Source organism: Capsicum annuum, chromosome 1, assembly GCF_002878395.1.
Source record: "Capsicum annuum cultivar UCD-10X-F1 chromosome 1, UCD10Xv1.1, whole genome shotgun sequence".
Lineage (NCBI taxonomy): Eukaryota > Viridiplantae > Streptophyta > Magnoliopsida > Solanales > Solanaceae > Capsicum > Capsicum annuum.
This window is the reverse complement of record NC_061111.1, coordinates 3412393-3431292: the sequence shown is the minus strand read 5'-3', so window position 1 is coordinate 3431292 and position 18900 is coordinate 3412393. Positions and strand designations below refer to the sequence as shown.

The window sequence follows — 18900 nt, the reverse complement described above, 5'->3', positions numbered from 1 at the left end:
GCATTCCATGTATCACATCACATTGGTAAGAAGATCATGAGTTGGTGAATGTTCTGTTAGTCGTTTGGTTAGGAAATTGTTATCCCGGGATAACTTATCCCACCATGTATATGGGAGAAGTTATCCCATCACTATGGTGTAAATGATGGGATAAGTTATCCCATCATTGATTAATTCCTCCAACCAAACATGGGATAAATTGATCTTTATATTTTATCCCGGGATTACTTATCCCTTGGATTACTTATACCTCACGCCAAATGATCAAAGTTTTGCATTGCAATTATTTGTTCCAGAGAGGAATGACTCAAGTCCTCTCTTCTTTCAATCCAGTTTCCCTGGGTGTATATATTGTATATAAAGGTGCTCACTGGATTTTCTTCTACACAAGAAAACTTTATGTATTCAAGAATACCTATTAATAGAGGTAACAAAATTAGCCCACGAAACCATCTCTGACCAAGTTTGGGCTGATTACTGACTTGTCCATTTATTAGCTCGGGTCATTTTAAACCATCAAAATTTGGATGGATATTTAGCTCAAACTGATCCGTGAGAAATCAAATCAACATATTTTTATATGGGAGAGAATACAGGACCTATAGTGCCTAGTTGATTCCAAAGAATTAATGATTTGGACTGTAGAAGTTTTAACTCTATGTTGCAATACTTGACAAAATTATAAGTCATGCCATTCGATGAGAAGTGCAGTTAGGTCGCTTGAGATAGTTTGATCATGTCTTAAGTAGACATCCACATGCATCAAATATTAATGTGACAAGCTCCATTGGAACTTGTATCGAATGGGTACCCTTAGTCATACTACTTCTTAATTCTTACAACAACAACAATATACCAGTGTAATCCCATAAGTGAGGTCTGAACAAGGTAGCACGTACGCGTACCTTACCCGTACCACTGTGGCGTAGAGAGGTTGTATCTGATAGACTCTACGCTCGACAGACTGCTTCTTAATTCTTATCTACATATTTAGAAAGATAAAGGTGCAGAAATCAAATTAAGTTTAAAGATCCAGATGACATTTAAGGAATCAGGACACAATGTAATCACAATAACAGTACAATTAAAATTGACAGAAGAAGAAACAGAACTATTTTCTTCAAGTAAACCATGGGCAAGATAGGTTTATCACAAGAGAAGTTTGACATCATGTACAGATATTGAAGAGTTATAATATTTGTCCATGATGTGCCAAATCCCTTAAGGATCTGCTTTGCCAGCAACTTCATCATCAGTGGAGGCATATTCTGCTTCACTCACCTCTTCATCACTGGATTTTTCTTCAGGTGGAGCCCCAGCATCTTCTTTCTTCGCGTACTTCTCGCAATACTCTGAGAAATATTTAGGCCATGAGTAATGAGGCGACATAAACTGGTGCAAAAAGTTAGATAATCTGGAAACGTGGGCACATAATCATACACGGTTTTAATACATGAAATGCAAACTATGAGCAGTCGAAACTTTTGCAACCAGCTACAAAATAGGTAAAGAGCATAAACAGCATCCACCCAATCCAATCACTGAAATTCTTTGACAAAATAAAGTACCGGCGGGATAAGGAATACCATATTTCTAATGGACAAATAGAAAGCAATCAACAGATGCAGAGGAAAAGATAGCTGTCGATTTTGTCAAAGTACAAATCCGTATTCTAATGATTCAAGAAACGTTACAGTGAAGACATAGTCCCCAAAACTTCCCAACACGTCAAGGGAACAAAAGATGTAGAGAAAAATGAAAATGCTCTATTTCCACCTTAAACTATACGCGAAAAAATTGAGCCACATCGGACTTTAGGAGGGTCCTATTAACCCTGGACTGATTAAAACTGTATTTTTGACAACCTTAGTACCTACGTGGCACAAGGGTTCACGTCGGCACACGTGTGTGCCACGTAGGCACTAAGATTGTCACAAATACGATTTTAATTAGTCTGGAGGGGGGGGGGGGGGGGTAATAGGACCCTCCTAATGTTCGGGTGTGTCTAGCCTTTTCGCGTATTGTTCAAGGTAGAAATAGAACCTTTTTCCAAAGATGTAATATATCTAAGATGACCCACAAAACAAGACTTGGATAGAGATGACATCAAACAAGTTATTTGAGCTTTCTTTTTGGACTTAAGAAAGAGTTCCTCCCATTTGTGCTTTCGAGCCAGTAGCTAAGTAGCTAAGAGTGACAGGAACAGGAGCAAATCGGCAACAAGGGCAAAGTTAAGCTAAAAGCAACAAGATGGTAAAATATCCCATTTACACTCAAATTGCCTCTCTTGCTCTAACATCTGATTAATAAATAAAAGTAGATTCTACTTTTGTTTCCCCTCTCAAACTACATCTTGTCCTCTAACTACTCCACACAAATGCAGCAACTGCCTAGATTTTCACGTGCCATCAAAATACTGTAGAAAATACCTCCAGGCTCCACAAAAGCAATCAATTTACAACAAATACTGTAACTCTGCTCCCTTCTATAGAGCATCCAACAGCCCTTCGGCACTACACTCAAATTCTCGGTTAAACATTCCATTAGGTATCCTAGTCTTACCTTCAAATTCCATGTCATACAACAACAACAAACCCAGTGTATTCCCACAAAGTGGGATCTGGGGAGGGTAAGATGTACGCAGTCCATACCGCTACCTCCGAAGAAGTAGAGAGGTTGTTTCCGATAGACCCCCGGCTCAAGATAAAGACTAGTAAATAAGGGGTGAGGGGTGACATAAAAGAAAATCAGGAATAAGAAATGATAAAATTAGTAATCGTAGAAATACGAAATATGAGAAAATACTGGCGACACGAAATAAGACAAATAGGAACTAAGACATAAGAAAAAGGGCACCCACCTATGTACACAGTCCTAAGGTTATTTCCCCGGCTACACAAGATCTCTCCTAACTGCATGCTACAACCCACACACTCACACTAGCCTTCTACTCTTATCCGCACCCTCCACACCTTCATATCTAGGGTCATGTCCTCAGTCAGCTGAAGCTGCTCCATGTCATGTCTAATCACCTCCCTCCAGTATTTGTTCGGCCTACCTCTACCCCTCCTGAAGCCATCCAAAGCTAGCCTCTCACACCTACGAACTGGGGCATCCGCGCCCCTTCTCATCACATGCCCAAACCATCTCAATATTCCTTCCCGCATTTTGTCCTCCACCGAAGCCATTCCCACCTTCTCCCGGATAATCTCATTCCTTACTCTGTCCCCTATAGTAAGCCCACACATCCAACGCAACATTCTCATTTCCGCCACCTTCAATTTTTGGATGAGGGGGCGCTTGACTGACCAACACTCCGCTCCATACAACATGGCTGGACGGACTGCCACTCTATAGAATTTGCCTTTAAGCTTAAGGGGCACCTTCTTATCACACAACACCCTCGAGACGAGCCTCCACTTCATCCATACTGCTTCAATACGCTTAGAGACATCCTCGTCAATCTCACCATTCCCCTGAATCGTAGACCCAAGATACTTAAAACTGTCCCTCTTACAGACGTACTGGGAGTCCAACCTCACCACCACTTCGTCCTCCTGCCTCAAGTCACTAAACTTGCATTCCAAATATTCCATCTGTGACCTACTCAACATGAACCCCTTAGACTCAAAGGTTTGCCTCAAGACCTCCAATTAGTCATTCACACCCCCCTGCGTCTCATCAATCAGCACTACATCATCCGCAAATAACATACACCAAGGCACACATCCATCACCACCGCAAAAAGGAACGGACTAAGAGTCGGTCCCTGATGCAACCCTATCTCGACCGAAAACTGCTCTAAGTCTCCTCCCGCCGTCCTCACCCAAGTCTTCCCTCCATCGTACATGTCCTTAATAGCTCTGATGTACGCCACTGGAACCCCTCTCACCTCCAATCATCTCCAAAAAAACTCCTCGGAACTCTATCATACGCCTTTTCTAGATCGATAAACACCATGTGTAAATCCATCTTCCTTTCTCTATACCGCTCTACCAATCTCCTTACCAGGTGGATTGCCTCTGTCGTCGAGCGACCAGGCATAAATCCAAACTGATTCCCCGAAACGGACACGACCCTCCTCAGCCTCCGCTCAACCACTCTCTCCCAAATCTTCATAGTGTGACTTAACAACTTAATACCCCTATAGTTGCTGCAACTCTAGATATCACCCATGTCATACAGTTCCTTAATCGATTATTATCCTTACGCCACTACACCTGTGTAAACTGTCTCAAACAAGTAGCACTGATCTTTTTATACCCTTCAATGTCTGACAACAAAGATAGATCATGTTACTTGGAATAGATATATTAAAAACGTTCAGCTAACTCCGTCTACAAGATAGCAATTTGCTACATCATAGCTACTGCATCCTTCAAATGTAATGATACTTGAAATGTTATAATCATCTGGCTTTCGGATGATTCTCATTTATTCTTTTCTGAAGGAGGCGGTTGTGGATGTTATCCTGAATCCAGTCTAAGCTAAAAATTAAAACCAACAATAAAAGGCAAAATGATTCGGTGGACACTTGTACTATGTCCGTTTTGTAATGTGGACACTTCTACTTACATGTTTGTCATCTGGACCCCTAAACCCACTAAAAAACTATATTTTAAACCCTTTGACCGTTGACTTTGCCTATGTGGCATTAAATGGCTGACTAGGACAAGGAGAGTGTAGTCACTTGCCTGGGGAGCGAGTGGGGGTCAACTGTTGGCCAATTTTATATTAAAATAATTAAAAAAAATTAAAAAATCCTCCAACTACAACATTTTAAATTTAAATATATTTTTAAAAAATAATAAATTTTTTAAAGAAAATAATAAAAGGCCCTCCCCAACCCCTCCCCCGACAGCACCCCCACCGCCATCCACCAGTCCCCTACCCCATCAGCGTCCACCAGTCCCCCACCCCCACCGGCTGCCATGGTCATTGCAGCACCACCACCACCATTAACGCCCCCTACCTCTACCGGCTGCCATAGCCATTGCAGCACCACCACCATTAACCCAGCAACACCATTATCAGTTTTGAGGCAAATGCACATTCAAATCACAAACACCCATCAAACAATTTGGCTTAACTGACGTAACATCAAAAACACCCTTTTCACATTGGCACAAGGCACAAGCTTCAACAATTCCTCCATGAAGCGCATCAACAGGAAATAAAAAACTAGATTTAATACCCAAAGACAAAGCGTCTGTGAGATTTTTTGAGCCACAAATCCAAATTTCGCAACACCAGTAAAGTAAATTGTACCTTTAACATTAAGGAGTGTTTGGGTGAAAGTATGAGTTTGTGAAAGATCAAGATTTTGAAAGAAATGGTTTAGGTAATTTTGCGGGGCTTTAAAGAGATGAAGAAGTTGATCTGGGTTAATTGAATCTTGGTGTTTTGAGAATTTGTTGGGAGAAAATTGGTATCGTTAATGGATGATGCTCTCATTGTTATCAGTTTCTTTTATCATTAATGGATGATGCTCTTATTTTACCACTTTCTTTTATCGTTAATGGCGTGAGGGAGGTGGGGACTGTTGTTTCTATGGTTGTGAGTTGGGGGAGGTGGACATGGTGGTTAGTTGGGGGAGGTGGAAATGGTGGTGATGGTGATTGTGGATTTGAGAAGACGAAGAAGAAATATAAGTGTTACTTTTAAAAATAATTCTTTTATTTAATATTAATGATTAATAATTTAACATATTATTAATTATTTGGAATTTTTAAATTAATTTTATTACTAAAAAATTTATTTCGTTTGTGTATAAGAATTTATAGTTGAAAATTTAAAATAAAAATTAATTGTATTTGTGTATTAGAATTTCTAAAATTTATAAAAAAAGTTATTTAATTAAATTTATTTTAATATTTAATTTTTTATGTAACATTTTAAAAAGGCTTAAAAATGATATGAAATTTAATGTAATACTAAAATGACGTGGCAGCTAACATGGGGCATGAAATTTAATGTAATACTTAAAAATGATGTGGAAGTTGATGTGGCAGTTGACGTGGCACGATTGTGTTACACACACCGTCAGAGGGGTTTAAAATGTTGTTTTTTAATGGGTTCAAGGGTCCAAATGACAAACATATAAGTAGGAGTGTCCACATTACAAAACGGACATAGTATAAGGGTCCATCGAACTATTTTGCCATAATAAAAAGAAAAGAAGTTTTGATATGACCATGGTTAGCTTGGGGCGCATTAGGAGGGACTTCCACATATGAATGATAGCTTTCTCCATGGAGCAATAAATACACAAGGCCATGGGCAATCAAGATGCCATTTGGAAAATCAAGAAGGGCCCTATTGGGTTATTACTAAAATAGTCACTTTGGGCAATTTTTGTAATAGGTTATTTAGGATGGCTGAATTGTCTTGAATAGACTTGATATTTAGTTACTATAGGTCAGAGTAGTAATTGGGTTCAATTCCAATTGTTAGCATAGATTGAGTGATTAGGGTGGATTCTCGAATTGCTTCTTTTATCTTCTTAGCTTGATTGGTCATCGAGTTATCACATTGTGGATTCAATTTGGTTTCTTGTGTATTGGCTTGAGTTCTCCTTCTCCCTTGAGTTAATTGTTGTTCAATTGGGAGTTGGAAGGTGCACCAAGAAGGCCAAAGAAAATTGTGGAGCTAATATGTCAGCTATCAGTGAAAATGGAAACAGTGCATTCATACTCAACAACCTCAGATACCATGGTAAAGGTAAAAAGAAAGTTCAATACTCAAATAGAAGGGGTTAACGAAGGGGCGGGGATTACTCCCTCACTCTTCTACTGTATGCAAGACCCTGAGAGTCGGGATGTAAAGTATCCTAATGCTACCCCTACCAACCTTGCAGACAATGAGATACAACAGTCAACTGAGAGAAAGTCAACCAAGCTCCCACTCTCTCTGTTACCCTCACGAATAGATTTATTGCGCTTCAAATTAGCAGTACCTTTCAGATATCTTAACATCATTTTACCTTATTCCAATGTCCCATCACAAAATCCATGATAGTGGGTGCACTTATTTCCGATATCAACAAACAAATCATTGCGAAAAAAAAGACTATGCATCCTTTGAGGTGCACCTGGAAGTGCATTGGACTAATTAAAAAGACAATCCATCTGTCCCATTTTATGTGACATCCTTTGACTTGGCACGGTATTTAAGAAAAAATGAAGACTTCTAAAACACTCTTCAGAAATTTGTATGGCTATAAATCATTTTTTTTTACTTGCACTGGGTGTCCGAGACTCTTCGAGCGCCGACTAATCCCAGGGGTGCACAGGCCCTCGGCAAGGAGTTTCCCGCAAGTGCACCACGGGTAATTTAGGGTTTCACCCAGTCCGATGGCCCTCAGAGATTATTTGCACCCAGTGGGTATCGAACTTGAGACCTTGAAAGGGAGCACCCCAAAGCTCAAGCCAATTACCACCAGGCCAGCCCCTGAGGGATGGCTATAAATCATTTTATTAAGGATAAAAGGAGAATTTAAAGTTAAATCATTTCTAGTTACAGTAAGGTGACATTTTTCATTGGACGGATTAAAAAGGAAAGGATGTCACATAAAATGGGATGAAAGCAGTACTTTTACCACAATATCGCAGGCCATCTAAAAGAGACATAGTTTCAAGTATCTTGGATCTATTATCCAAGGAAATGGGGAAATTGACGATGATGCTACACACCGTATCGGTGCAAGGTGGATGAAATAGAGGTTCACGTTTAGAGTCTTGTGTGCTAAGGAGGTGTCACCAAAACTTAAAGGCAAGTTCTACAGGGTGGTGGTTAGACCAACTATGACTTGTGAAAATGAGGATGTTGAGATGAATATGTGGGCATACTAGAAGAGCTGGATTAGAAACAAAGATATCTGAGACAAGGTGGGAGTTGCTTTAACGAAGGACAAGATGCAAGAAGCAAGACTGAGATGGTTGAGCATGTGCAAAGGAAATGCACGGATGCCCCAGTACGAAGGCATGAGAGGTGGACTATGGATGGTTTTAGGAGAGGTAGAGGTAGGTCGAACCTCTAAGAAGTATTGCGTAGAGGTGATTATACATGACATATCGAATGTAGCAGCTTCAGCCTACAGAGGACATGACATTAGATAGGAGGTTGTGGAGGACACAATAGGGTAGTAGGTTAGCAGATGGTCTCACTTATTATTCTACACTAGTATTTATAGCATTACTTCTATAACTTCTTGTTTTACTATTTGTCGTTTTGTTATACATCTATTATCGTATTATTTTGTTGCAGTTACTGTTAAGAACGTTTAGTCATACTTTCCATAGAATTTTGCCATGGCTTCTTCATTTGCATTATTTCCTTTTCTAAACTATTTTCCTTGACCTGAGGTTTATCAAAAACAATTTCTCTTTATCTCCAAGGCAGGAGTAAGGTTTGCATACACCTACCCTCCCGAGACCCTACTTTGTGAAATTACAATAGGTATGTTTTTGTTGTTTTTTCACCACCATATATAAGTGTTTCTACATAGACAAACTATCACCAACGAACTCCTCCATAGTGGTACATGAACAACCATGTGAGCATCATTTCTCTAATAGAACAACAACCCAACTTACTCTTATCCCAAGTCTCTTTTAGTAAGACCTACACCCATGACCACATGCTCAAAACACCTACATGTTTCCTTACATCACAAATGGCGCTTGCCGCTTAGGTGCTCAAAATCTATGTGTCATCTGCATAGAGTAGATCCGAAATGTTGACTGCTCTATCCCTTCCAATATCAAAACCATTTAGCCAATGCAGTTGTTTGGCCTTATCCAACATTCTCCTCCGCCCTTCCATAGCTCAAATGAACCAAAAAGGTAAAAAAAAAAAGGGTCACCTTGTCTTAGTTCTCTTTGTGGGGAGAACAATCCTACTGGGTTCCTATTGATTAGGACCCACTTTATTCACTTATCACCAAACCCCATTTGCCGGAGTACAGAGATGAGATAAGACCAACTCAATTGGTCAAAAGCTTTCTCAACATCTAGTTTTTGCATAGTAGTCCAGCATTCCCTTATTGTCCATCAAGAACCTCATTACCTAAGAGTGAGGCATGTGTGATCTGCCTCCCCTTTATGAAAGCATTCTGTTGATTTGAGATCAATTTCCCTATAACTCCTTTTCAGCCTTTCTGTAGGAACATTTGCTTTGATCTTGTATATGCTCCCATCAAGCTAATTGGTTTAATAGTACTAGAGCTCCATTGCCCCTTTTTCTTAGGGATAAGTTCTATGAATGAGCATTGCAGGACTTACATTCCAGCAGCGCTGATGATAACACTAAATCACTGCTAGTAAATTTGTCTTGATAAATCCCCAAGAGCACTGATAGAAAGCCATAGCGTACTCATCAGGCACAAGAGCTTTGCCAGGGCCACTCGACTTGATGGCTACTAACATATGTCTTTTATGGCAAACTACAGCTTCTCTAAATCTAGAGATTTTCTATATCGTACTTAATCACTATACTAACGTCTAAGTATTCAATTAAAAGAAATATACATGTCCTTAATTAAATTAAAAAGATTTATGGTAAACACCAAATTTTCTACATAAGAATTTCTGGTGAAGCTTCCTATATAACAGACGAGCACGCTCAATCAAACCATTGCATCACATCCTAAGCAGCATATAACAATCGATGATAGGCAACTAAAATGCATGCCATATTCAAGGCACATGCGAGTCAAATCCTCTACAAGTGCGAGATTGACAATGTGAAAGTTTTTACCTTTCACCCTTTGATCATAAGTAGTACGATCACGCATCATGAGAGCTGCAGCCTCTCCATTCAGGGGATCTGATGGGTTGGGATACAGAAGGAGTTGGGGAAGAAACACTTCAAAAACATTTACAAGATCTGCAAAAATGAAAAAAGGTAAAACATAAATTATTGAACCCAAAAGTATCACTCAAACAAGGAGTAAAAGAAACTTAAAAGCACAGAGAACTGTAGAATGACAAACTACCAAACATGGGGCTCCAGGTTTGATTGATAACGTCTAAGCAGACTGAACCTGACCTGGAATTCAAAGAACATGATTATATAAAGATTTTTTATAGGTGTCGAATTCCATGCCAAAATATGAAACAAATAAGCAATATAGGTTGCAGCACCACTCACATCTCATCGACGTTTGGATGGTAAATCTTGTTAACAAAACCAATGGATGGTGACTTGTAAGGATAGGCATCTGGGAGCTCTACCCTCACTTTCCACACACCTTCCTGGTAAGGACCTATTGTAACCATCAAGAAACAATCAAAGACAGTCATTTTGTGATCAAACTTCCAAAACAGATCTCAATAAGCAAGCAGCCGACACTAAATCCTCATTCAGAAAAATCAACAATCTTGCATACTTATAACTATAGGTGCAGTAAACTATGAAATACATGAAAGCTGGAGGCATTAAAAAGATTCAGACCAAGAACAGGGTTCTTATTTTGCTATCTGAACATAATCTAAACTGAGTAGCAGCAAGAAAACAACTCCCAATTTTTCTTCCAGATGTTGTCCAAAACGCTAATGCACAAGTGAACATAGATCGATGTGATCAATTCTCGACAACATGAATAAAATCATATGTATAGAATGGAGCAAATATAACGGATTCATATAGCTGACCCCAACTAGCTCGGAATTGAAGCATAGTTAATGGATTCACAGTGATCTACAGCACAAACCAAACTATTTCCAGAAAAGCAAGTCTTTAAGTGCAAAATTGAACTTAAGAGCAACATGCTTTTTCTTCTCTTTAGTGAAAGTCCCGATCCTTGCAGCTAAATCAAGAACATATCAACTAAACACAGCTGACAAAGAAAGGATCAAAGCCAGAGGCAAGAAAACAACTAACAAATTATTTTTGCCTAATGTTGTCCAAAATGTTAATTTGCAAATTAACACAGATCAATGTGATCAATTCTCTCAACATTAATAAAATCATATGAATAGAGTGGAGCAAATACAACGGATTCATATAGCTGACCCCAACTAGTTTGGAATTGAAGCATAGTTGATAGATTGACACCGATCTACAAAATGAACCAAACTATTCACAGAAAAGCAAGTCTTTGGGTGCAAAATTGAACTTCAAAACAACATACTTCGTCTTCTTTTTACTGAAAGTCCCTATCTTTTCAGCTAAATCAACAACATATAAACTAAACACAGCTGATTAAGAAAGGATCAAAGCCAGAAGCAAGAAAACAACTCCCAAATTATTTTTCTCGAATGTTGTCCAAAACACTAATTTGCAAGTGAACATAGATCAATGCGATCAGTTCTCTACAAAATAAATAAAATCATATGAATAGAGTGGAGCAAATATAACGGATTCATATAGATGACCCCAACTAGTTCGGAATTGAAGCATAGTTAATCAATTGACAGTGCTCTACAACATGAACCAAACTATTCACAGAAAAGCAAGTCTTTGGATGCAAAATTGAACTTCACAGCAACATACTTTTTCTTCTTTTTAGTGAAAGTCCCAAACTTTACAGCTAAATCAAGAGCATGTAAACTAAACACAGCTGACTAAGAAAGCATCAAATCCAGAAGCAAGAAAACAACTCCTAAATTGTTTGTCCCGAATGTAGTCCAAAACGCTAATTCGCAAGTGAACATAGATCAATGTGATCAGTTCCCTACAACATGAATAATGCCATATCAATAGAGTGGAGCAAATATAACGGATTCATATAGCCGACACCAACTAGTTTGGAATTGAAACGCAGCTAATGGATTGACAAACAACAACAACAACAACAACACACCCCGTGTAATCCCACAAGTGGAGTTTGACGAGGTAGTGTGTATGCAAACCTTACCTCTTCCTTAAAAAGGAAGAGAGGCTGTTTCAGATAGACCCTCAGCTCAAAATGTTGATGGATAGACAGTGCTCTACAAAATGAACCAAACTGTTCACAAAAGAAGCAAGTCTTTGGTTGCAAAATTGAACTTCACAGCAACATGCATTTCCTTTTTTTTTTTTTAGTGGAAGTTCCAATCTTTACAGCTAAATCAAGAACATATAAACTAAACACAGCTGATCAATAAAGGATCAAAACAAATTCTAGCTCAGATTTAATTAAAATAAATAAATACACACACATTTGCACCGAAAAAAAAAATCACAAAAATGAGCTAAAGAAGTATTCAGAAATGGGAAATAAATAGAATTTTTACTCTCTTTGGGTCCATGAAACTCCACATAGAATTCTTGCATTCCATCATTGATCATCTCCACTTTGTAGTCACTCATCATCCTAAAATTTTTCCAAGAAAATCAATACCCACTTAAACAAAAACAAAACTAAAACAACTCATCAACAACAAAAAAGAATTAGTCTAAATTTTTCCAAGAAAATTAAGACCCACTTAAACAAAACTAAACAACCCATCAACAAAAAATAAATAAATAAAATTTGTGCTCACTAATCATCCTAAATTTTTTTTCACTTAAACAAAACTAAAACAACCCATCAACAAAAAAGTAAATTTTTTAATCTAAATTTTTCCAAGAAATGAATACCCACTGAAATTCAAACAAAACTAAAACAATCCATCAACAAGAAAATAATTTTTTTTAGTCACTCATCATCCAAATTTTTCCAATAAAATTAGAACAACCCATCAACAACAAAAAAAAAAGTTAAATTTTTTTAGTCTAATTTTTTTCCAAGAAAATGAATACCCACTTAAATTCAAACAAAACTAAAACAACCCATCAAATAAAAATTAAAATTTTAAGTAAATTAGAGTTCCAATTTACAGTTTCATCAAGTCCATCTCTCTGCGTTTGCTAGGGGAAGACATGATTCCTTTTCTTTCTTTTTCTTCTTTTTTTTCAACTTTTTGCTTTTACAGATTGAAATAGTAATAGTGATTGCACTGCTAATGGGATTTCAGTGTACGGCTTTTATAGCTGTGAAGAACTGAGGAGGAAAAATGAAAAGTGAAATTCTTAATATATATAGAGCGGTTTCAGACATAATTCACTAAAAAGAGGGACTTCTTGTGTTATTTTTTCACTTGACTAATTTTTGCTTTTGAGTCCTTCTACTATTTTTTTTAACCTTTAAGTCCTTCTTCTATTAATAACCTTTTTTCGGGTCGTTTGGTACGTGGGATAAAGTGAATTATTATGAGTTCGAGTCGGCAATGGGGCGAAAGAGTCAGAGCTCCTAGGAAGATAAGAAAAGAAATTCGTTCGGATTTACTTGTAACTATTTTCCTCATTTGATTTTTACTTTTATTTGTCATTTTTGATTAATTAATAAAAGTTAGAAGTAAAAAATTACGTTTTATTTTTAGCATTAATTACTTATATTTTAAATCATTTTCCAATATCTATTACTGAATGTCAATTAATAGGATAATATGGTAAAATTACTATACTAATTATTATTTTTTTAATAAATATGTCTTGTCAAAAAATGACAAGTAAAAGTAAATAATGAAAATATTAGTGTATACTCTCAATCAAACATAGTATCGACCTAATCCATCTTTAAGGATACTCTAGTACGCTGAATAAGGTGAAATTTTCTATTTTATCTTCTTTAATTTAAAATTATTATATTTCATCTTTAAAGTGAGATAAATTAATTTAAAAATTATAATTTGAAATAATTTAATACGTAGACCTAAACAACCTTTTACACTTTTGACCCTCTCTCATTTTAAACTTTTTACTTCCAATGTATAAGTCCTTATAACTTTTTCAACAATTTACCATTTAGAAGGGTGAAATATCAATGGCAGTATGGTATAGTATCTAATGACTTGGAGACAAAGTAATTATAAAAGATAATTATAATTTAATTACAATGTAAAGGCAAATATAGCTATAAATTAATTACAAGACACACAAAATTGAATTAAATTTACCTTTTTTTTATGTCGAGGAGATTTTATTAAAGACAACCTCGTGAATATCGAGTTTCAAAAGTTATGATAATAATTGTTAATGCTGCATATAAAAATAGCTAAATACAATACTCTAAGATATTGTTATTATTTCCAATTAAGTCGAAATTTTGCTGTCGAAAATGAATCTATATCTATAATCTATCTATAATATATTAAAAGTGTGAAGGCCCTTAAAAATATTGATTGAACTTTTTGCCCTTCATTAAAAGTTTTTGGTTTAGACAAAATAGTCTTTTCACATTTTTTTCTAATATTTAAGATTTAAAAAATAATTAAATATATTTATAGTAAAATCTTTCTTTATAGTATTAAATATATTTGTTTGTATTACCGTAATATTTAAATTAGGTACAATCCTATTTTACTCAATTAGTCGGTTTATTTTTAGGTTTTTGAAGTTCGAGTTGAAAACAAACATTAAATTCTCACCATAATTAGTAGTATCAAATTATATTTCTATTCCACGTGAATTAAAAACAATTACCACTGTTCATTCCTATTGAATTATGAAGAATTGGAGATCATACGGCAAAAAGAAGTCCTAATAGATCATGTGGGTTGTAAGTCTCTATATATATGCCTATTATTTGTTTGTTTATTTTTTTTATTTTTTAAAAAAGCTTCAATAGAGTTCTATAGTTATTGTACATTAAATTTGAAGCAATTTTTCTTTTGAAAGCATAATTTGTTAACTTTTATTTTGTAGCTCTTTATTATAGTTTACATCGTTTATTTAATGTTATTTCATGTTAACGTTAGTTTCATTGGTGATACTAATAAATTGTCCTTTTTGTTTATAAGTGGCGTTTGTATTGAGTTTCTAACATAATTTTTTTGTTTAATTTTTAGGTTCTGATTTTCTTTTCTATTATGTGGTTTTATTTATCAAGAACAACACAATATTTTTAATGTCTGTAAGTAACTTTCGTTATTGAATCTCCAACATAGTTTTGTGATTTTTAAGTTTAATTTCAGATTTTCTTTTTTATTACATTGAATTTGTTTATCATTATCTTTATTATGAGTGTAATATTATATCCGCTACATCATGATAATTTGTGGAAATTAAATGTATATTCATATTTATTTGCTAAGTTATAAAAGTCTAAGATCACCTACTTTAATGGACACATTAAAAATTCATTTTCTTGATTAGGCAAAATGTATAAAATCTGCTTTGGCTAGGTGTAGTTTGATTCAAAAGTATAAAAATATGTGTGTTTTTAAGTATTCTTCTTCATTTTTTTTTGGGTTTTTGTATTGATTATTTTGTTTTTGTATTGATTATATATATCTTCTCTCCTTTTTCTTTCTCTATTTGAGGGTTCCAAAAATATGTAATTTCTTAGCAATTTATTTTCAAGTATTTTCACTTATATTTGCAACAAATTTTGTATTATTAGGCTATTACTTTATGATTTTAGTGTTGATTAGATTAATGTCCTTTTTTTTTCCTTTTGCTAAATTCAGTATTGATCCAAGTTAATCATCCTATTTTCTTAATTACATAACAAACTAATACTAATATATTAAAAAGTGAAAAAAGGGAGTTGATAGTATGGAATAACAGTGCGTATGATGTTGTCGAAAGTGAATGGAAGAAAAAACTCAACGTTACCAATATCTACTTCACAGTTAAGATAAATCTACTTTGAACTCGAGCATTGCATCTAATATAGTTTTATACATTTGGACCAGAAGTAATTTGAAAATTTCTCTACCAACATATATTTTATACGTAGGTTGAATTTTTATATCTATCTAAAATACTTTTTATTGAATAGTAATGCACATTTGTATAGTTATAGGTTTGAATAAGTAGGAATTCCATAATATCATATGCACCAATTAAAATTCCTTCAATATATTGTTACTAATATTACTGGTTAGAATACGTTGAGGTGGGAGGGAAGAATAATTGTTATATTTTGTTTAATAATTTTGATACTTTAATGTAAGCTACCTCTTTATAAAATATTGATTGATTCACACTAATATTTTTGAATTTCACTCGACGTTTACGATTGGATAAATGTCAATCACTCCAGCTAATTTCTACTAAAAATTCACTAACTTTGTGCTTTTAGAGCACATATACAAAGAAGAACTTGTAGTTTAAAATAAGGTTGACAAGTTTGTTTCACCACAAAAATGTTAATGTTTTATATTTCAATTGCAATCAAACATGTAACTGGAGGTTAAAAATAATGCATATTTATTTCATATCTATATCTATAATCTATTCTATAATATATTAAAAGTGTGAAGGGTCTTAAAAATATTATTTGAGCTTTTTGCCCTTAATTAAAAGTCTTTACTTTAGACAAAATAGTCGTTTTACTATTTCTTCTAATATTTAAGAGTTGAAAAATAATTAAAAGTATCTATAATCTATATCTACAATCTATATCTATAATCTATATCTATAATCCATAATATATTAAAAGTGTGAAGGGTCTTGAAAATATTGATTGAATATTTTACCCTTCATTAAAAGACCCCACTTTAGACAAAATCGTCTATTCACTTTTTATCTTCAATTATTGTGTCATTATTTTTATAAAATTGATAATAATTTAAGGAGTCCTAAAAATATATGGTAAGATGTATTGGGAGAACTCAATAATTAAAGAGTCCTAAAAAATATGGTAAGAGAATAATACAATTTAAAAATTAAGAAATCCTGAAACATATGATAATAATTAATTCCTAAAATATATGATAAGAAGAATATAATTTACAAATTAATAAGTCCAAATTAATATGGTAAGAGTTTCAAATTTTCTCTCTTCCGCATGTATGTATTTTTCTTTTTATTAAAGTTGATTAAATTTTTTATATAAATATTTGTCTTATTTACATTGTATACCATAATTAGAGTACTTTCAATGTTTTTAACTTATATAAATATTTTAAAATTCAACTAATTTAAATCACATTAAACATATTTGATTGATTATTTCAATTTTAGAGAAATGGTGAGCCCATTAAAAGTACCTTTTCCAAAAAATCAATCCCTTTTTGACCGGATTGATTAATTTAATACTTTTCTAATTTTAAACACATTTGATTTTCTTTAAAACTTTTAACACTAGATTTGTTTAATGACATTTAAAATTAGAGTTCATTTATATAAGTACGTCACTTAGGCATAAATATTGGCATTTGTAATGTCGATGTTGTTGGAAGCACCTATGATGTTTGTAATTATTTTGCAAGACTAATTTCATAAGCCTATAAATTAAAAAAAGGGTCCCTTATCTCCGCTTTCTGTTTATATATATATGAAAAATAATTTCAGAAAAAAAATCAAGAAATTTTATACTTAAACGAGTCCTCGGTTTTCTTAATATCTTTTTAAATTTTACTTTTTTTTTCCTTCATAATTGTGTTGAGACTTGAGGTAAGTAGCAAAATGGTAAAAAAACACTTCAAAGTTTAAACTCTTGCTTACCAATGTCATTCTCACTTTCTCTTCACCTTTCCTTGCTTATTCCTTCTTTGGACACAGTTGAAGAATAAATAGCCTCGACCCAATTTAATACAAAAATCAAACGCAAAAAATGACGATCCAACAACCACTTAAAAATTTTGGTGGTAAAATATATATGTGATTATTGTAGACACATAATTTTGTCCCTCTCCGAAAGCATTCTTATCATTTTACCCTCGTCTTAGTGTATCCCTTCACCCGTGTGATAACCCCTTCACAAAAAGACAAAAATAACAATTTCTAACTAATTTTATCTTATTCTAACAGCCTCTCCCTATTAAAAATGACACATCACCATCACCACCCTAACTACCCATGTGATCCCCCTCCTTTTTCTTATCGACAAAGAAAGAATATATGGGGGACCCACCAAAATTTCCACATCATAACAAAATCATGCCCATTATAAAAGAAAAATTCTAATAGGGAAAAAGGGGAGGCTCATTCTTTGATCATCATCTTCTCCACAATAACAACAATCACAAAATAATCTTTCTCACAAGAACAACAACAACAACAATAACAATAAGGGCGCCGGTGAACAGTAACCGGTGAACAGTAACGACATGAAAAGTGACAGTGAACGGGTCATTATTTGTCGAGTTGGATTGTTGGTGTTAAGGTTCGGCTCGAGGTTTTCGGTTGCGGACTCTCTTTATTCGAATAACATTGAGTTTGAAAGCTTCAAATTTAAGGTCCAATTCTTTCTTCTCTTTCATTTAATTCTTATGTGATTGTGATTGCGTGTGATTCGATACCGTGATTTGTTTGTTGATGTGAATTGTTGGTGACATTTGGGTGTGTGATGTGCTAAGCGTGATTGGTGAATTTTCGTTATTCTCGATTGGTGGATTATGTATTGAAATGGGTTAATCACGTGGTTGAGAATGAATTAGGGTGGGGATTAAAAATGAAGAAAAATGAATATTGATTAATTTTGATGTATTGATAATGTTGAACATGATAGAATTGTGATACGTGGAACTTGGTAGGCAAATGTAGGCCGGGTAGGCAAATTTATGAATAACGATTTGTTGGAGTGTTTGAATATGTGCGTGAATGGTACTTTCTACTTTATTGCACGAAAAGTTTAAATTGTACTCATTTGGCCGAGGAATGCCCCGAAGGATTTGTATTGATTTATCCAGGGAATGCCCCGAAGTAGCATGTACGCAAAGGAGGCTCGTGATCAAGGCCCGAAACGTCGGATGGAGTTTAATTTAGGATTAATTTAGAATAGAATAGGTTTCATATTTCAGCACCTCTTTTATCTTGGATTGTATAATTTGGACTGAACATTATTTTGGTTTGTTTTGAATTTTGTGTGATTTGTTTGTTTGCTTGTTTTGTATGTTTATGTGCTTTGTACATTTGCAATGTCAAATTAGTTGATATGCTCCATCAAGCGACTGTGGTCGAACCATGGGATCGAGGGGTGCCTAACAC

General features: G+C 34.7%; 1 protein-coding gene across 1 annotated transcript; it reads right to left on the bottom strand.

Annotated features, from left to right (window-relative positions):
• Nucleotides 1–1018: 1018 nt before the first annotated feature.
• Nucleotides 1019–12993, bottom strand: LOC107864781 (ubiquitin-conjugating enzyme E2 5). Its single transcript, XM_016711210.2, has 6 exons — nucleotides 12802–12993; nucleotides 12216–12295; nucleotides 10150–10264; nucleotides 9995–10047; nucleotides 9757–9885; nucleotides 1019–1352 (listed from the first exon to the last, which is right to left on the bottom strand). Exons 1-6 carry the CDS (start codon nucleotides 12843–12845, stop codon nucleotides 1222–1224), a joined length of 552 nt encoding a protein of 183 aa, XP_016566696.1. The 5' UTR covers nucleotides 12846–12993; the 3' UTR covers nucleotides 1019–1221.
• Nucleotides 12994–18900: the final 5907 nt, after the last annotated feature.